Below are 20828 nucleotides of genomic sequence, written 5' to 3'. Positions count from 1 at the left end.
TATGTTTTTGGGGAAGTTAGTGCTGGCATGATTGTTTTCCCCTAGATCCTGAATGACTAAACTAAACTAAACTAAAACTTAAGTTTGTATACCGCATCATCTCCACGGAAGTAGAGCTCGACACGGTTTACAGGAATTACTAAAGAAAGGAACTCCAATGGGAGGAAGGAGGGCTTGGTAAAAAGGAAGGAAGGATGGGGACTAAGTAGAGTGGAGAGGGAGGGAGTGGTTACATTTTAGAGAAAAGCCAAGTTTTCAAATGTTTTCTGAAATGTTGGAGTGAGGGCGAACTTCGAAGAGGGGCAGATAAGCTGTTCCATAGCTCGGTGATCCTGAAGAGGAGGGATGTTCCAAGTCTTCCTGTATGGGAGATGCCCTTCAAAGAGGGGAATGACAGTATGAGTTTTTGAGTGGATCTGGTAGAGTTAGGATTCGGGGAGAGCCAAGATAGTGGAAACAGGGGAAGAAGGATGCTGTGTAGAGACTTGAAGGCTAGGCAGGTGCATTTGTAGTGAACCCTGAGGAGCACTGGGAGCCAGTGAAGCTTAGACAGAAGCGGGGAGACGTGGTCGAATTTGCTTTTTGCGAAGATTAATTTAGCCGCGGTGTTCTGAATCCGCTGAAGCCTGAGAAGACTTTTCTTTGTTAGGCTTAAGTAAATGGAGTTGCAGTAGTCCAGTCTAGAAAGAATAATGGATTGAACGAGGATAGCAAAGTGTTGTTGGTGGAAGCAGGATCTGACTTTCCTTAGCATGTGAAGGTTGAAAAAGCATTTTTTTACTAAGGAGTTAAGGTGATCGTTGAAGGACAGTGTAGAGTCGATGATGATTCCCAGAACTTTGCTTGAGTGCTCAAGCTGCAGTTTGGTGCCAGAGGATAATGGGATGACGGTGGGCAGCTGATCCAATTTTGGGCCTAGCCAGAGTAGTTTAGTTTTGGTTTCATTAAGTTTCATTTGAATGGTGAGAGCCCAGGATTGGAGATTCATTATACAAGAGGAGATGTTGTCAGAGAGGTTGGTGAGGTTGGGATCAGTCTCAAGGAGGACAAGGATGTCGTCGGCGTAAGTGTAAAGTGTCTCAGAGGGGGATAGTTGGAGGAGTTTCAGGGAAGACATATAAACATTGAAAAGAATCGGGGATAGAGGTGAACCCTGAGGAACTCCACAAATCGGTTTCCAAGGGGAAGATGAGGTACCGTTCATGTTAACGAAGTAGGAGCACGAACGTAGGAACTTCGAGAACCAGTCTAAGACTGTGGAGTGTATGCCAATTTCCGAAAGTTGGAGGATAAGAATGTCATGATGGACAATGTCGAAGGCTGCAGAAAGATCAAATTGAAGAAGGACAGCGAACTTGTTGCAAGAGTGAAGATGTTGGACTTTAGAAATTAAAGAGGCCAGAAGGGATTCAGTGCTAAAGTTGGGTCTGAAGCCATGTTGGTAGGGTAGAAGAATGGAAAATCTCTCAAGATAGGATGAGAGTTGGGTAGCTATGATGGACTCCAGCATCTTGGTCAGAAGAGGAATGTTAGCTATTGGGCGGTAGCTGGACGGTGTGGAGGGGTTTAGATCAGCTTTTTTCAGTAGGGGGGATAATGCAATGTGTCCCATTTCTACAGAAAAAAGGCCTGAGAGTAGGGCGGAATTTATAAGTTTGGTGAGAGATGAGATGGCTTGTGTGGAAATATTTTCGTATAAGTAGGAGGGGAAGGGATCCAAGGTACAGTTGCAGGATTTTAATTTGAGGCAGAGTTTGGAAACTTGGGAGTCGGAGGCGGGATCGAAGGCGGTCCAGGATCTATCGGCTGGGATATGGTTGGCTTCGGATGGATTAGTGTTGGAGGCGGCGAGCACCAGAGAGTTGTAGGAGGGTGTTGGAGGGAAGGAGCATCTTAAGGTGGTGACTTTCTCATTGAAAAATTTAGCTAGTTCATCGGCAGATGGGGAGGAGGGGGGTGTGGCGGGATCGTGTTTGGAGGATATGGAACGCCAAATGTTGAACAGTGTATTGCTTTGGTTGTTGGATCTGGAGATTTTGTTGCCGTAGTAGTTCTTCCTTGATTTTTTTAATTCAGTGTTGTAGAATTTAATATTCACCCTCCAGGTCTGTCTGTCGGAGGGGGATTTAGATTTTTTCCATTTGCGTTCCAGTATTCGACATTTTTGTTTTAGTTGTCTGTGGTATGGAAGGTACCAGGGGGCCTTGCGGGGGTAGGAGACAGTTTTGGTGGATAGAGGAGCAAGGGAGTGGTAGGTGGTTTCCGAGAGGGTGATCCAATTAAGCCAGTTGGATTCAGGGCTTGGAGGATTGGGAGTGGTGGAAAGTAGGTTGAGGAGTTTGTTCCAGAACAGGTCGCTCGCAATTTTTTTGCGGAAGGTAATGGGATTGGGGAGCGCGGTGGTGGTTCGAGGTGGGACATGAAAATGGGGAGGCAGAAAGCCCCTAGGAAGTGGTTGGACCAGGGACAGGTTCCCAGCGAGTGTCGTCAACCGAAGTTTTGTAGTCGGTGAGGTCGAGGAAGCTGATGATGTCTAAAGTATGCCCCTTTTCATGGGTTGGGGAGAGAGCCAGGGGTGGGAATCCTAAAGAGGTGAGGAAGTTGTTGAGATCAATAGCATACTTGTTGGTGGTGTCGTTTATGTGAAGATTAATATCTCCAATGATTAGTAGTCTTTGAAATTTAAGGAAGGCGTTGGTGATAGTCTCAAGGACGAGGTCAGAGGATTTGTTCCAGGGGGATGGTGGACGATATAAAAGCAGGATACCCAGTGGGTGAGGATGGAGTTCGTCATTGACGGAGGTTAACATGTATTCTAGGGAGGCATGGCTACCCTTTTCTAAAAGTTGGACGTCGAAGAATGATTTGTGGAGGAGTGCCAGGCCACCACCTTTACGATTAATTCTGGGGGAGAAGAGGCCTTGGTAACCGTGGGAACAGAGTTCGTTTTGAGAGATTAGGTCGTCTTTTGTGATCCATGATTCAGTGATGAATAGGAATCCGGGATTGAGATCTTCGAGAAGGTCCTTCAGAATTTGGGTTTTGTTGCAAGCAGATCTGGCATTGCAGTAGAGAGACGGGACTGGGGTGAGAGAGTCTGAGGCGTGGTTGGGAGGTATGGCAGGGGAGATGGGCTTTAAGGAGGCGTGATTGATTCTTCGGGGGATTTTTTGGGGGGGATGACTTCTGGTGCGCAAAAGCGTGTGGATTATGGCACCAGGGCAGGTGGGATTGACAATAGTGGGGTTCAGTGAGTTAGGAGGGGGAGGTTTCAGGCAGAAGGAGATATTGGAGGATGAGCAGAGAAGGAGGAGAAGGATCCATGGGTGTGGTTTCATGGTGGGGTTTGGTAGAGCCTTGTTGGGCAGAGCCGGACAATTGAGGAGAATTAAAACAATTAAATATAATCTGGTGAATCTGGTGAACAGTTGAATAAAATATGGAGGTCTTTAACACACTTAAAAACAGGAGGAGGGATCGGTGGTCTTAAGCAGGACTTAAACAATAGAATAGCAGAGCAATTATACAGTTGAATAGAAACTGAAGAACTTTGGCAATTTTAACACTAACTAGAATCTAGAGGGTCTTAGTCGGACTCAAAAACAGTTAAGTAGGAATTGTCGGGATGGAGCTTGTCAATGAAGTCAGGATTGGTGGTTGAAACGGCAAGAACCTAGCCGGGCAGAGGAAGTAGGGACAGGATGGAGAGAGGCTTCCTCCTTTCTCTGTCTGAAAGAGACGCAGGGGATAAGAAAAACCCTGACAGCAGGGGGAGCGGAGATGCCGGGGTTTCGGGGGCGGAGCAGGGCTCCCACGCGGCCCGAGATCGCCGGTTCAGCAAAGGCAGCTCCCGGTGGCAGAGGAGCTGCTTTTAAGAGGAGAGCAGAGTCGCTGGGGTTTCAGGGGCGGAGCAGGGCTCCCACGCGGCCCGAGATTGCCGGTTCAGCAAAGGCAGCTCCCGGTGGCAGAGGAGCTGCTTTTAAGAGGAGAGCAGAGTCGCTGGGGTTTCGGGGGCGGAGTAGGGCTCCCACGCGGCCCGAGATCGCCGGTTCAGCATAGGCAGCTCCCGGTGGCAGAGGAGCTGCTTTTAAGAGGAGAGCAGAGTTGCTGGGGTTTCGGGGGTGGAGCAGGGCTCCCACGCGGCCCGAGATCGCCAGTTCAGCAAAGGCAGCTCCCGGTGGCAGAGGAGCTGCTTTTAAGAGGAGAGCAGAGTTGCTGGGGTTTCGGGGGCGGAGCAGGGCTCCCACGCGGCCCGAGATCGCCGGTTCAGCAAAGGCAGCTCCCGGTGGCAGAGGAGCTGCTTTTAAGAGGAGAGCAGAGTCGCTGGGGTTTCGGGGGCGGAGCAGGGCTCCCACGCGGCCCGAGATCGCCGGTTCAGCAAAGGCAGCTCCCGGTGGCAGAGGAGCTGCTTTTAAGAGGATAGCAGAGTCGCTGGGGTTTCGGGGGTGGAGCAGGGCTCCCACGCGGCCCGAGATCGCCGGTTCAGCAAAGGCATTTTGTAGAGTCATATTACTTCTTAATATTGATGCCTGATACTGAAGGATTTATGTTGCTGTTAGTGAGATTACATTAGAATCGGAAATGTTTTTGCATGGTGAGTTTTATAGGGAAATGCTTTAGCTATGTTCTGTATTCATTTTGGGGTGGGGGTGGGGAGGGCCGGAGTGGTCTGTGGATTCTGAATTTATTTGTTTTTAATACCATATAGAGCAAGCATATAGGATTTGGGAGAAAGTGGTTGAATAGATACTGAAGAATACAATTTTTTGTACTCCCCCTCTCTGCCTGAATCCTGTATTTCTGCACTAAGCTGCATTTATTTTTTAGGGCAGGGTAGGGGATAGAATGGGGGATGGGGTTAGGGATAGAGCACAGGTATGACAGGTGTGTGTGTGTGGGGGGGGTTGTCTTTCAAAACATTGGATACCTTAAGCAACCTGAATACCGAAAAGCAGCAGGAAGCAGCATTTCCCTTATAGCTTTATGTTAACTCCGGTGTCAGGTCAAAAGCGCGCCGGGACTGTCGGCGCGCACCTTTGTCTTTCGCGGGGTTGTCTATGAACCGTTAACTCCACCTTCTTCTCCCACCTCAGCGTTACAGCTACAATTTCTCCACAGGTCAATGAGGGAAGAAAGAGGTTAAGTCATCGTTGTCTTGGAAGTAGGAGGCGAATGGCCCTTCTAAGCTTAATGTCTTATTTTAGTCTGGTTAGGTGTGATGGAAAGAGGAGTGTTTATGGAGCAAGAGTGGAATGAGAGAAAGGAGGCAATGGGGCACAAAGAGGTGAGTGCAGGTTTGAGTTGGTTCTTGGAATGGTTAAAGAAAAGGAATGTGAACAATAAAGAGGTACAGAGGGGATGGGTTAGGAGGTTCAGAATTTAGAGTGGCAAGAGAGGGGAAAAGAAATGGGTTAGGGCTGGGGCAAGATGGAAAAAAGGGAGGTGGGGTAAAAGAAGGGGTGTTGGGCTGAATGAGGGAAATTCAGGGCACAAGGAGGGAAAAGTAAAGGGATAAGGGTAGAGGAGAGTATAGGGTGCGGGTAAGATAGAAAGAAGGAGATATGGCAACAGGAGGGGAGGAGAAAGTAGAAGGGATGAGAGGATGTGAAAATAGAGGAGGTAAGTAGTTAGCAGGAGAATGTGTGTGAAGGAATGGGAGACAAGGTCAAGGGGAAGTGCAAGAGATAAAAGAGGGAGAGGAATAAGCTGTTGGGTACAGTTTACATCAGAAAAGAGGATTGGGAAGTAATACGGGTGGTGTTTTGTTGGGGTCACTGAGTCCCACTATCTCCAATGGTGATGGGAACTCTTATTTTGGGGCTACCAAGCCCCTCTTTGTGTTCTTGTTGAAATGCCAGGATTGCTAGTAGGAAGTACTATATAGAGGCTGCTGAGTACCTCTTGTTTTTGTGATAATGGAAAAGTACTGCATAGGGGTGCCAAGCCCTTCTTATTGTTTGGCATGTTCATTGAATCTCCTGTTGTACATGTCACCACAAGCCACTGATTACTTGACCATTCTCTTTGTTTTACGCAGCAGATAGGAGGAGTGATAAAGAAATCCTTTTATAAGCTCAGGTTAATTCATGCCATCAAATTATTACACCCACCGGCCTTGAATATTTTAGTTCTTTCATTGGTTATTAGTCAATTAGGCTATTGCAACACTCTTTACAACAGATTTATGTAAATTTTGAAATTAATACAAAATATCAGCATTCAATTAATTGTAGGCACAAGAAAATACAACCATGTAAACCCTGTCTTGAAAGCTGCCCATTGGATGCCATTAAATCATTGTATTAGGTACAAAACCTTTAAAGTTCTCCATACCTGTGATCCACTCACTCTCTTGCACCTCTCCCTTATTATTGTCCATGCTGTCTCCGATCATCCCAGCAGAATTGTTTCCTAACTCCTTTATTTAGGGAGATTGTTCATGATCATACGAGATATTCTATATTTTTGGTCCAAAGCCCGGAATATTGGAGCATGATACTTCATCACCTAAGATTATAAACTTCTCAACTACAGTTTTAAAATGAATCTTAAGACATCTCTCTTTACTGATGCATTTGTGTAGACTGATATTCTGTTTTCCCTTCATTGGTGCTGGTCTGAAAGATATAGCTAACCCTAATGTATTAATCCTTCCCCTCTAGTCTATCAAATATTGTAGTTCACTCCCAATTACCCTTGTTATTCTGTCTTGTCTTAATTGCCTTGCTCTAGTCTACCACACTTTGAGGGGCATTTTCAAAACATGCGTCTAAGTCCAATTTAGAGGTATGGCACTAGACGTCCAAAGTCAAAAGGCAAACCACCATATGTCTAGAAATATATATATATATATATATTTTAAATCCTCTATCTGGATGTCCAGGCCATTGGGACACCCAAACCATCAGGACATCTATCTTTATATCACATTTTCAAACAAAATTTCATCCAATTCCCAAACGCCCAGAACAAGGCCATTTGGACATGGAAGGGACTAGTCCTGTAATGGACTGGCCACCCAGAAATGGCAACAGAGCAGTGGGGCACCTTAGAGGGCACTGCTGTGAATTTCACATAAAGGGTGCCAGATAAATATCTCACCAGAAGACTATTATAGGTTATGGTGAACCCCGCAAAACACCCCCCAAACCCACTATACCCACCTGTCTACAACCTCAATAGCCCTTATAGCTACAGGTAGCACCTATATGGCAGTAGAGTAAGGTTTTGGGGGCAAACATTTTCCACCATAAATGTAGGGGCTTATAGGCCTGGGTCCCCCTCTCTATGGTTCACTAGCCCAGAACAGAGAAAATCACTAGCCCACCCACCAAGCTACTTAAGACACCTGTGTGCAGCTCTACTGGGCTTCCCCATACCAGATGCTGCTGTTTTAGAGACAGGTTTGTACCTTTTCGTTCAAATTTTTGTGTGGTGGAAGGGGGGCAGTGAGCACGGAGGGGGGTGGTTCTTACCTTGATACATGCAGTAAAATCTGGTAACCCTATGATAAAGGAATAGGGTATGTTATGTATAATACCAATCTAATATATGCTGCAAATTTTTAAGTTAAATCTGAAAATTATCACAAGTGCAAAATGATTCTGTTAAAGTATTTGTGACATATTAGGCAGCCCTATCAGAAACAATCTTTAATTTAATTTTTTTGTTTGTTTGTTTCTTTTCCCATCTGACTATTTCAGTGATAGAAATAGATTTCACAGAGCTGACTCTGGAAGAAATTATTGGCATTGGAGGCTTTGGAAAGGTCTATCGTGCTACCTGGAGAGGAGATGAGGTGGCTGTGAAGGCAGTCCGACATGATCCTGAGGAAGACATTGGTCAAACCATAGAGAATGTCAGGCAAGAGGCCAAAGTGTTTGCCATGCTGAGGCATCCAAACATCATTGCCCTGAGGGGGGTATGCCTCAAGGAACCTAACCTGTGCTTGATCATGGAGTTTGCCCGTGGAGGAACTTTGAATGGGGTACTTTATGGAAAGCATATTCCCCCAGATATATTGGTGAACTGGGCTGTGCAGATTGCCAAGGGAATGCATTACTTACACGATGAAGTGGTAGTGCCAGTCATCCATCGTGATCTGAAGTCCAGCAATAGTAAGTACCAAATGAGAACTAAAAGTAAATAAAAATCCTTTTATTTTTAGTTATTTAGGTAAGAGGTTTTTGGACAGTCTCAATGTAATGATGTTTTCTAGTACGACATATCCATTATTCCTGAAACTTCAGGTAGTCGACCCCCTTCTCACGAGAATTCTTGTAGAGAGCCTCATTAGCATTCTTTTGCTCCGCCTCCCATCTCTCTGGACTGTCCTCTAATTCCTACAAGCGAGATGGTAGGAGACTGTCTTTTCTGCTCGTGTTTATTTTTCTTTTAAATTCAATTTTTGCTTACCGTTTTGGAGGCTTTTTGGTGCTGCAGAGGATCCCTGACTTAGGACATCTTTAGCTATGAGAGAGTGCAGACTCTCTGGTCAGAGGTCTGCATCCAAGGGGCAGACTGCCTTGCAGTGCACCCACTTGGATAGCCTGCACTAACAGTCCAGGAACTCAGGGACCGGTCTCTTGGGAGCAAGGCTCGCCCAAAGTTCTGTCTGCATTGGGCTTGAGCGCAGGCCGTATGGTTCCGTGGCAGTTTTTCCAAGATCAGATCAGACTGTATTTCTTCCCCTTGACTGTGCACACGAAGTTCTGGTGGTGGTTGAGGTCTCCAGCCGGTCTTTGGGCCCAAGAGGCAGTCGGAAGAGACAAGCAGTCCAGATTCCAGGCTTGAGGCAGGAGTTCTCCCCTTAAGCTGTCTGCAGCTTCAGCACTTGCAGCTCCCAGCATACAGCCTGGCATAGTGAGTAACAGGCCGACAGCATGAAAAAAACAAAATTGGTGTAAGTGTGTTTAAAAACAGATATTTTGGGGGTTCTGGGGTTAGAGTCAAGGTCTCCCACCTCTAAAAATACCAAAATTTCTAGTTTTTGGAACCCCAGTATATCTCCCCTGGGCCGTTTGTGGTGCTAAAATCGCTACTACGGCAGGCATTTTAAATTTCCCAGTTTGAAAATAAAAGCCTCTATCTGTCTGAAAACGCCTCCAATTTTGCTTAAAAACAGGTGTGCTGGACTCCTCAGACCAGGATACTTTGGAGTCATGCCAGATTTGCACTGGATGGCCGTTTGAGGATTGTCTATGTCCCACGTGCCATGGGACCTGTGAGGGGGGCGGTAGCTGCTGGCTTAGCCTCCTCTAGTCTCTTGAGGGGTTTTAGTGCTCAGATGATGCAAGGGCCAGGAAAAGAGTTCAGGTTCGAGCCAGAGAGCAAGTGCTTCCCTGGCAAAGTGTAGCCATTCTGCTGCTGCAAAACCCCAGAAAGGAGCTCATGAGCGTCTGTAGGGGCCATCTGGATGACCTGAACAGAGGTTTCCCCTTGAATTCATTAATATTATGTTTGAAGCTTACATGATTAATAAGGGTCGCATGGAACCCTTAGAGATTGTGGCCAAGCTGGCGCCGGGATCCCCCCTCCCCCGAAGAGCGCAATTCCTCAGCAACAATGCTGTGTACAAGATGATGAGCACCAGTCTGAGGAAGAGTGGGACAAAAAGGGATCTATATCAATGCCTTTACTGTCCCAGTCAGGGTCCTCTGTAGCACCAGATGTGGCTTCATCTCTAGGTGGGCTGGATCCAGATTTGGTGGAGGCCTTTGATCTCGGAGAGGACCCGACTCTGCACATGCAGTTTAAGCCCTTAGTGCTAGTGCTGCCCGATTCACAATTCAAATCGGTTCACCGATTCACTTCGGGTGAATTGATTCGAATCGATTCAAAACAAAAAAAATCGGCTTCCCGATTTGGCTGACCCTCCCCCCTTGCCCCCTAAAGCAGGAGCGGCAGCACTGCTCTTGCTGGCCAGCCACTGCCGCACCTGCTTTAGAGGGCGAGGGAGGAGGGTCAGTCGGGAAGTGCTGCTGTTGGCTTCCCCCCCTGGCGTCCGGCTTCTTCCCTCTGGCCTCCCCGCACCGTTTACCGTTGAGCAGCCTGCAGATAAGATCGTGGTGCTAGCGATCTTTGCACTGCTTCTGAGCTGTTTCCTCCGTCGCGATCCTGCCTCTGATGTCAGAGGAGGGGCGGGACCGCGGCAGAAGAAACAACTCCGAAGCAGTGCAAAAATCGCTAGCACCGTAATCTTATCTGCAGGCTGCTCCTCAATGGTAAATGGTGCGGGGAGGCCAGGGGGGAAGCCGGACACCAGTGGGAGGCCAGGGGGAACACGCAGGCCTTCTGGGGGGGGGGACAGGCAGGCAGGCAGGCCTTCGGGGGAGATGCAGGCCTTCACGGGGGAGGGACAAGGAGGCCTTCAGTGGGGACAGGCAGATCTTCAGGGCTGGGATGCAGACCTTTAAGGGGGGGGACAAGCCTTTAGGGGTGGGGTGCAGGCCTTCAGGGGGGGACAGACCTTCAGGAGAGGGGGGCCCTGATGTAGAAGTACACGGAGGGATGGAAGCGGGGTTCAAAGAGACGTGCATATGCTGGACTTTGGGGGGGGGGAAGAAATAATGGGTCTGAAAATAGAGGAGAAGGAGAGAGATGATGGATAATGGGATTTAGGGAGATAAGGAACAGAAAGGGAGAGAAGTTGGACACAAGGGATGGTGTGGAGGGGGGGAATAGAGATACTGGATAGGAGGGTAGTTGGGAAAAGAAAGGGAGAGATGGTGGACCCTGGGGTAGTGGGGAAGGAGGAAGAGATGCTGGATGAAAGGGTAGTTAAGAAAAGGTGGATCTATGGAGGGAGACGAAAAAAAGGAAAAATGCCAGACCTCCTGGGGAGGGAAGGGAAATGGAAGGGGAGGACAGAGATGGCAGATGGATGCTTAGCATGGAGAAAGAAGGAGACCCTGGCAAGCAAGTTATCAGAAGACAACCAGAACCTGGGACCAACAAAATTTGAATAATGATCAGACAAAAAAAGGTAGAAAAACTAATTATATTTTCTGTTTTGTGATTACAATATGTCAGATTTGAAATGTGTATCTTGCCAGAGCTGGTGTTAGACCACAAACATGAGCTAGGATTTAACAGAGAGAGGAAAAGTCTTTTTTGTTTGTTTATTTTGTTTACACCACAGCGCCAGTATGGTTAGGAGAAGACAAAGGGGGCGAAGAGGCTATAAAATAAACCCACTATGCAGGGCCGGATTTAGATGAAAAGAGGCCCTAGGCTATTCCACTTATGAGGCCCTTTCACCTCCCATTTTTAAGTTTGTAAATTACATGAGAGATAATAAAATACATCATTACTGTGATATATATCAATATGTTAAATGAAAATGTTGTTATTGGTACTAACCTTTATAAAAAATGTGACACGGATAATGAATAAAAAAAAGTCGAGAACACTTATTTGGACATTTATTCTCAGCACCATATATAGTACTTGTAACAATAACTAATCAAACATAACACACAACATTGCCCCTTCCTATGTCCATAGTGCCCCCAGTGCGTCCTTCCTCACCTCACCCCCCTCCGATGCCCGCCTGCCTCCCATCCTCCTTCCACTGAAACCCCCCACCCCACCCCCCCCACTTCGATGCCAGTCTGGGCCGCCCTGTCCTGACGGATCCACGTTTTGCCTCTCTTCCCGCGGGGCTGGGTTTTGCCCAACTGTTTCCGGACTGACGTCTTTCCCTCCCCGATCCTAATTCCAGGGCGAGAAAAAGAAAGGGAGAAGCCGAATCGGCGCCCCTTTGCGGCCGGAGCCGGTTCTGATCCCGAAGCATAACATAGAAACATAGAAACATAGAAATAGATGGCAGATAAGGGCCACGGCCCATCAAGTCTGCCCACTCCAATGACCCTCCCTATCTATCTTTGCGGATAGATCCCACATGTCTGTCCCATCTGGCCTTAAAATCTGGCACGCTGCTGGCCTCAATAACCTGAAGTGGAAGACTATTCCAGCGATCAACCACCCTTTTAGTGAAGAAGAACTTCCTAGTGTCACCGTGCAATTTCCCGCCCCTGATTTTCCACTGATGCCCCCTTGTTGCCGCGGGACCCTTGAAACAGAAGATATCTTCTTCCACCTCGATGAGGCCCGTGAGATACTTGAATGTCTCGATCATATCTCCCCTCTCTCTCTGTTCCTCGAGTGAGTAGAGTTGCAGCTTCCCTAACCGCTCCTCGTATGGGAGCTCCTTGAGTCCCGAGACCATCCTGGTGGCAATTCTCTGTACCGATTCCAGTCTCAGCACATCCTTGCTGTAATGCGGCCTCCAGAATTGCACACAGTACTCCAGGTGCGGTCTCACCATGGATCTATACAGTGGCATAATGACTTCAGGTTTACGGCTGACGAAACTCCTGCATATGCAACCTATGATTTGCCTTGCTTTGGATGAAACTTGCTCCACTTGATTTGCAGACTTCATGTCTTCCCTGACAATCACCCCTAAGTCTCTTTCTGCTTCAGTTCTTGTCAGGATCTCGCCTTTCAGGATGTAAATCCTTCATGGATTTTGGCTTCCCAGGTGCATGACTTTGCATTTTTTGGCATTGAAACTGAGTTGCCAGGACCTAAACCAGCGCTCCAGTAGAAGTAGGTCATGCATCATATCGTCTGCCATTGAATTTTTGTCTGTTGTGCTTTTGCTCACTACATTGCTTAGTTTGGCATCATCGGCGAATAATGTTATTCTACCTCGGAGCCCTTCTGTCAAGTCTCTTATATAGATGTTGAACAGTGTTTTAGTGTTCACTGTTTTGAGAATAGTGTAATTTTAATTTTGCTAACAATTTGAATGTAGGCCCCTCTTGATCTTGAGGCCCTAGACTGAAGCCTAGTTAGCTTATAGGAAAATCCGGCCCTGCCACCAGGATGTTTGAAAAAAAAAACCAAAACCAAACAAAAAACACCCAATTGGGCAGGAAAATTGAATCGAAAAACTAATTCAATAGGCTGAATCGAATCAAATTTTTTTTTTCCTGAATCAGGCAACACTACTTGGTGCTTTTGGAGGTGATCATGGAATCCCTCCAGGAATTAAAGATAGAGAGACTGCAATCCTCTGCTACACAGTGCTCACTTATGAGCACAAACCTTGTTTTCCCTCTCAAAACATTATAAAGATACTAATAGACCATTGAGAGGTCCTAGAAGGGCTCCTTCGGGTAGCCAAAGCTATGGCAAAACTATCCGATGGTTGCTGAATTTACCCAGCTCTTTGTTCCACCGAAAATGAATTCCCTGGTGACGCAGGTTACCAAGTAAGGAGGTGTGGTATCAAAGGATGCCTAAGACTACAGGCTGGACTTTGTTCATAAGAGAATCTTTGAAGCCGCTGCCTCAGGTTTAAAAACAGCTGCAGCGGCTTCTTTTGTCGCCTGGGCTTGCCACTCCAAGTTGCGTTGGAGTGACAAGGAGGGATCACCAGTTTCTAATGTCTGGAGTAGATTATGTAGCTGATGTTCTGTATTATCTGTTCAGCGTTGTGAGCTAAATGTCTGCTTATTCCATTTCTACCCACAGGATTTTATGGATCAAACAGTAGTTGGGGGATTCCTCCTCAAAGGTGACCTTGAGTAAATTATCCTTTAAAGGACAGTTACTCTTTGGGAAAGGTCTGGATGATCTTAGGGCCAGTGTGCAGGATCACAAGCCAAAGTCTGTACCAGACAGCAGATCCCTAGGGGTTGAGGGTGCAGTATTTTTTTGAACATTCAGAAGATATATTCGATATATTAAAGGGAAGCAACCGGCAAGGGAGGAAGTGGGACCGTTGGACGATGGAGACATAAAAGGAGCGATAAGGGGGGAAAAGGAGGTGGCTGACAGACTAAACATGTTCTTCTCGTCAGTCTTCACAAGCGAGGACACATCCAATATACTGGAATCCGAAGAAATCTTTAACGGAGACTCAGAAGAAAAACTATTGACATTAGAGGTAAGCCTCCAAAATGTCCTCTGACAGATAGACAGATTGAAAACCGACAAATCCCCGGGCTCGGACGGGATCCACCCAAGGGTATTAAAGGAACTGAAAGCCAAAATAGCGGAAATACTCCAGAAAGTTTGCAACCTGTCCTTGAAAACAGGGGTGATCCCGGAGGATTGGAAAATAGCAAATGTCACACCTATCTTCAAAAAGGGATCGAGAGGTGATCCAGGAAACTATAGACTGGTGAGTTTGACTTAAGTGTCGGGCAAGATGGTAGAAGCACTGATAAAAGACAGTATCTGTGAGCATATTGAAAGGAATAAGCTGATGAAAACGAGCCAACATGGCTTCTGCAAAGGAAGATCATGCCAAATGAACTTACTACACTTCTTTGAAGGGATAAATAGCCAGATGGACAAAGGGGACCCCCATAGACATCATATATCTCGACTTCCAAAAAGCCTTTGACAAGGTACCTCATGAGTGGCTACTTGGGAAACTGTGGAACCACGGGGTGGAAGGGGACGTACATAGATGGGTTAAACACTGGTTGGCAGACAGAAAACAGAGGGTTGCAGTGAAGGGCCACTACTCGGGCTGGAGAAGGGTAACGAGCGGTGTCCCACAGGAGTCTATACTCGGACCGCTGCTGTTCAATGTATTTATAAATGACCTGGAAGCAGGGACAAAGTGCGAAGTTATAAAGTTTGCAGACGACACAAAACTCTGTAGCAGGGTTAAAACTATAGGGGAATGTGAAGAACTGCAAAGAGACCTGACAACATTGGAGGAGTGGGCAAATAAATGCAGATGAACTTCAATATAGAGAAATGCAAGGTCATGCATATAAGGAAAAAGAAGCCGATGTTCAGCTACAAAATGGGGGAGTTTGTACTGGGGGAAAGTAACCTTGAAAAGGACTTGGGAGTGTTGGTGGATACAACAATGAACCAACGGCGCAATGCGCAGTGGCCTCAAAGAAAGCAAACAGAATGTTGGGTATTATCAAGAAGGGTATTACAACAAGACCGTTGTTGTTTTTTCTCAGTTTTTCCAATTCTGAATTGTGTATAAGGGAGACTTTTTAAGATTCAATTTTTGTAAAGCAGTAGGTTTCACTGTTTTCTTTTATGTGAAGAGGCAATGTTCCTAGAGATCATTTTGGGCTTCTAGCATTTCTGTTTGAAGGACTCAAGGCCAGATTCTCTAATATCGCTAGTAAAATCCATTGGGTTTCTGTAGTGCCGGCAACTGATGTTGAAACAATTTTGCATGCAATTGAATTTCACGGAGATCCGCCATATCGCATCTGATCATGCGCAAAGCCAGAAGCCTGAGCAGCTGAGTGACAGGGGATGCCCCAAAGCAGCCTCCTACTGCTCAGCTGTTTGAGACAGGAAGACTATCTTTTCTTCTTTTTTTTTTGTGCATAGATGTGCATGTATTATACACACATAATAATCTGTCCCTATTTAAAAAAAAAGGTCATGCCAGCTTCCCCCGATGACGGCCCCTGAGCAAAAAAAAAAAAAAAAAAATTGGTTAAGGACTTAGGAGATTCAGAGACTCAGCGACTACCCAAGGACAAATCTAGAGGATCCTTTTGATCCTCCCAAATAAATCAGAAAACATTAGAAGAAATAGGTCTGGGAAGGCTTCTTCTTTTCAAAGATTGCATTTTCAACAGAAACAGTCCTTTCATTTGGATAAGAGGGCTTCAGTCCTGCCTTCTAGATTCTCCCCAGATTCTTTCTCCTTCCAATGATGAGGTTCTGGTCCACTCTTTGCATGCCACCATCAGAAGTAGTCTCTCAACTTTGATCCACTCCTTGTAAAAGTTTATGTCAGTTCTGATATCCAATCACAGGATTTATTTTTCTTGGAATCCCTGTTCAATGCCTTACAAAATCAAAGGATGGTACTGTCCACTCTGGAAAGTTTTCTGTTCCCTTGCAGCAGAGGTGGTGCTTAAGAAAGGAGGCTCCTTTTCCCTGGTGGTCAGCCTCAAGTAGGTAAACAAGTCTCTGAGGGTCCCTCCTATCTGTGCCCTTCTCTTCAACTACCAACTCCAGACTCTGTCCCTTCTACCTTGCTGTGCCATATGCTGGAACAAGCTGCCTGAATCCCTATGGCAGGCTTAGTCTCTGGCAGTGTTCAAGGCCCAGTTTAAAGCCCACCTCTTCGAGAGTGCTTTCAACTCTAACTCCACACACCTTGGATTCTGCATCCCCAACCCTATATGTCATGTCTGTCCAATTTAGATTGTAAGCTCTTCCGAGCAGGGACCATCTATAAATGTCAACTTTTACAGCACTGCATACGCCTTTCAGTGCTATATAAGTGATTAGTAGTAGTAGTAGTCAGACTTTTCCTCATAGAAAACTTGCACTCTGTAATAGCGGTGGTAATTCTGGGAGAATTCCTTACTTCACTGGATCTCAAAGAAACCTACTTTCATATTCCCATTTGGCCAGCTCACCAGTGATTCTTATGATTTGCAGTGCTCAGACAGCATTTGCATTTTCAATTGGTCTAGCTACGGCTGCATGGACTTTCTCCAAAGCCATGATAGTTGTGGAAGGAGGATATCAATGTGCATCCCTATCTGGACAACTGGCTTATCAGGGTCACTTCCCATGTGATAGATCTTCAGTCCCTGAGTTGAGTGATCAATTTTTCTGAGAGTCAATAACATCCCTCCCAGATGTTGGCATATCTGGGGATTTAGTTCTGGGCTAAAGAAGGACCAAATTTCAAGATCAGCTTTGTCTCTTGCTTCAGCTTTCCAGTCCTCACTATGTACAAGTCCTGGAGTCCATGGCAGCAACCCTAGATGTGAGTCCATGGGCCAGGGCTTGCATGTGCCCCCATCAGCACTCTCCCACTGTTTGTCTGGTTTGGACATTGCAGTCAAAGCTCAGCATGTCATGGTGGCTTCAGACTAAGACTCTACAGAAAGGAAATCCATTGACACAAACCTAATGGAAGGTGGTGTTCATGGGTGTAAGCCTAAAGGGTTGGGGAGCACATTGCCTCCATCATCAAGGCAGAAGTTCCCTGGTCCATAAATTTCCTGGAACTCATGGCAGCCTGAAGAACCTTACAGGCATTTCAGTCCCTTCTATAAGGTAATTTGATCAAGAATCTGTTGGACAGTGTCATGGCAGCAGTGTACATAGACAAGGTGGCACTTGAAAAGCTCACCTGGTAGCAGAAGCTCAGCTGTTGTTTCAATAGCCAGAGAATTATGTTCTCACAGTTTCAGTGGCTTACATAGCAGGGTACCCAAATGTTTTAAGTGGATTTTTTTAGTTGTCATTCCCTTGACCCAGGAGAATAGGAGCTGTCAGCCAAGGTCTTCCAGATGAATACACAAAGATGAGGGATGTCAGCAATCTGAAGGTACCATGCTTTTTCACAAGAAGAGTTCGATTCTAAGGGGATCAATGCCTTACTTCTAGCCATGGCCGCAGACGAAGTTACTGTACGTCTTTTCCCCCTTGCCAATGATAGGGAGGTTGACTCATCAAATTTTGGTTCATTTGGGCAAGGTCATTCTAATAGCTCTAAATTGGCCCAAATGTCATTATGTACTGTAGATCTCATTCAACTCATTCAACTCCTTCCAGACTTTCTCTTTCAGGGAACTATACCTATGGAGGATCATCTAGTTTGGTTTTACGGCTTCACTCTTAAGAGGTTGAGTTTGATGAGTAAGAGTTATTCTGATGTGTTTACTACTACTCTCCTTCATGCTAGGAAGCATTCAGCTTTATCTGCTTATGCAAGGATTTAGAGCAGTGGTTCTCAACCTGTGGGTCGTGACCCCTTTGGGGGTCGAACAACCCTTTCACAGGGGTCGCCTAAGACCATCGGAAAACACATATTTCCGATGGTCTTAGGCAGTGTTCTTCAACCGCCGGTCCATGAACTGGTGCCGGTCCGCACGGCTGGCACGTCCATTGGGCCCCGGACAGCATTCTTCAGCTGCCGGTCCATGGTGCGATCAACACAACGTTTTCGGGCTGGCTCCCTGAGTGCTGCAGTGCACAAAGCCATGAGAAAAGGCTCCTACGCGCGGCCTGTGCGTGAATCAGAAGCTTTCTCTCAGAGGGAAGGCTTCCAGATGAGGCGTGGGATGCGCGCAAGGAGCCGCTGCCCACAGCTTTGTGCAATGCAGCACTCAGGGAGCCGGCCTGAAGACGCTGCATTGATCGCACAGTGGATCGGCCCAAAGAAAACACCAGGGGGGGGAGGGGCAGGCCAGAAGGCAAGGCACATGGAGGGAGAGAGACAACAATGGTAGGGGAAATGCTTTTATTTTTTTTATTTAGTGATTGATTTGTCTGTTCAGGAAGAAATGCATTTGTTTCTTTTCCTCTGGAGTTGTACTGCTTGCAGAGTCTTGCATCTTAGGGTTTGTTTGTAAATATTAGTACTTTTAGTTTTTGGTCCTGCATTTGCATGGGGCTATCTGTTTTCTGGTAGGAATGAATGTTAAAAAACATACAGTGTGCTTTGTGTATTTTAATTTTGTGGTTAACCATTATGTGTTGTTAATACAATTATATTGTGTGCATATATGAAAAATGAATGGAAAAAAATGGTATTACAAATATGGGGGCGGGGTCTGGGTGGAGATTGAGTGGAGATGGGCATGACTTAGCCCAGTGTTCTTCAACTGCCGGTCCGCGGACTGATGCCAGTCCACAAAATAATTATTTTATTTCCGCCAGTCCATAGGTGTCAAAGGGTTGAAGAACACTGATCTTAGGAACCGAGACACCGCTCCTCTATCCATCTCGAGGTGGGTCCGCCCACATGCAGATATGCCCACATACATTTATTTGTAATTAGAAATAAATCCCGGGAACTACAGGCCGGTGAGCCTGACTTCAATTATAGGGAAGATGGTGGAAGCTATGATCAAGGATGGCATTTGCGAGCACATCGAGAGGAATGGCCTACTGAGAACAAGCCAGCACGGATTCTGTAAGGGAAGGTCGTGCATAACGAACCTTCTGCACTTCTTTGAGGGAATAAGCAGTCGGGTGGACAATGGGGAACCCATAGACATCATTTACCTCGATTTTCAAAAGGCTTTCGACAAGGTGCCACATGAAAGGCTGCTTAGGAAGCTGTGGAACCACGGGGTGGGAGGGGATGTGCACAGATGGATCAAGCACTGGTTGTCAGGTAGACTGCAGAGGGTCAGAGTGAAGGGCCAATATTCTGACTGGCGGGGAGTCACAAGCGGTGTGCCACAGGGATCAGTGCTGGGGCCGTTACTCTTCAACATATTTATCAATGACCTGGAAAAGGAGGCAAAGTGCGAGGTTATAAAATTTGCAGACGATACCAAACTGTGCGGCAGAGTTAGGTCCAGGGAGGAGTGTGAGGACCTGCAAAGGGACCTGGACAAGCTGGAAGACTGGGCAAACAAATGGCAAATGCGCTTTAACTTGGAAAAATGCAAGGTCATGCATATAGGGAAAAAGAACCCGTTGTTCAACTACAAATTGGGGGGGGGGGCATTGTTGGGAGACAGCAGACTTGAGAGAGACTTGGGTGTGCTGGTGGATGCATCACTGAAGCCATCTGCACAGTGCGCAGCAGCCTCGAAAAAAGCCAACAGGATGCTGCATCATAAAGAGGGGCATAACAACCAGGACGCGGGAAGTCATCATGCCATTGTATCGAGCGATGGTGCGTCCACATCTGGAATACTGCATTCAGTATTGGTCGCCGCACCTCAAGAAGGACATGGCGGTACTTGAGAGAGTCCAAAGGAGAGCAATGAAACTGGTAAAAGGGCTGGAACACTGCCCATACGCCGAGAGGTTGGATAGGCTGGGGCTCTTCTCTCTGGGAAAAAGGAGGCTCAGGGGAGATATGATAGAGACTTTCAAGATCATGAGGGGCATAGAGAGGGTGGATAGGGACAGATTCTTCAGACTGAAGGGGACAACAAGTACGAGGGGGCATTCGGAGAAACTGAAGGGAGATAGGTTCAAGACAAATGCAAGGAAGTTTTTTTTCTCCCAAAGGGTCGTGGACACTTGGAATGCGCTACCGGAGGAAGTGATCAGGCAGAGTACGGTACAGGGATTCAAACAGGGATTGGACGGATTCCTGAGGGATAAAGGGATCGTGGGATACTGAGGGAGGAGCTGGGATGTAACACAAGTATAGAAAGCTAACCAAGTAATAAGTATAGAAACCCAACCAGGTCGTGCATTTGCAAGACAAGAGGGTTAGGACTTCGATGGGAAGATAGGACTTCAATGAGAAACCAAGGTGGCAAGGGAGCCCCTTCTGGTGATTCAGACAGGTCGTGACCTGTTTGGGCCGCCGTGGGAGCGGACTGCCGGGCAGGATGGACCTATGGTCTGACCCGGCGGAGGCACTGCTTATGTTCTTATGTTCTTATATTTCACAATATATAATTACATATTGTTTTGTGATTAATCACTATGCTTTAATTATGCTCAATTTGTAACAATGAAAATACATCCTGCATATCAGATATTTACATTACGATTCATAACAGTAGCAAAATTACAGTTATGAAGTAGCAACAAAAATAATTTTATGGTTGGGGGTCACCACAGCATGAGGAACTGTATTAAAGGGTTGCGGCATTAGGAAGGTTGAGAACCACTGATTTAGAGGGTGTTTGAAGCTTGGTATTCAGATCAATCTCTCTCTTCTTTTCAGTCTTCTTCCTCAGATTTTGGCCTTTTTTACAGGAGGGTGTGTTGTTATAAAGGGCCTAGCATATAACAAGAGTTCAAGTGACAGCCTTGGCTCATTTTTAAGGATGTTTTAGAGGAATTGCCACTTGAGGTGACATCAAGGAAATATTTCTGGAGATACT

At 46.5% G+C, this 20828-nt stretch overlaps 1 protein-coding gene across 2 annotated transcripts in view; it reads left to right on the top strand.

Annotated features, from left to right (window-relative positions):
- The window catches only part of MAP3K9 (mitogen-activated protein kinase kinase kinase 9), a 76744-nt gene that overhangs the window by 6290 nt on the left and 49626 nt on the right, over positions 1 to 20828 (top strand). For both annotated transcript variants that reach the window (XM_033953508.1, XM_033953507.1), the window contains exon 2: positions 7704 to 8117. In XM_033953508.1, the coding sequence (XP_033809399.1) occupies positions 7886 to 8117 (232 nt within the window). In that variant the 5' untranslated portion in view covers positions 7704 to 7885. The remainder of the gene's footprint in view (positions 1 to 7703; positions 8118 to 20828) is intronic.

Source organism: Geotrypetes seraphini, chromosome 7 (genome assembly GCF_902459505.1).
Source record: "Geotrypetes seraphini chromosome 7, aGeoSer1.1, whole genome shotgun sequence".
Lineage (NCBI taxonomy): Eukaryota > Metazoa > Chordata > Amphibia > Gymnophiona > Dermophiidae > Geotrypetes > Geotrypetes seraphini.
This window is presented reverse-complemented; position numbering and strand designations above follow the sequence as displayed.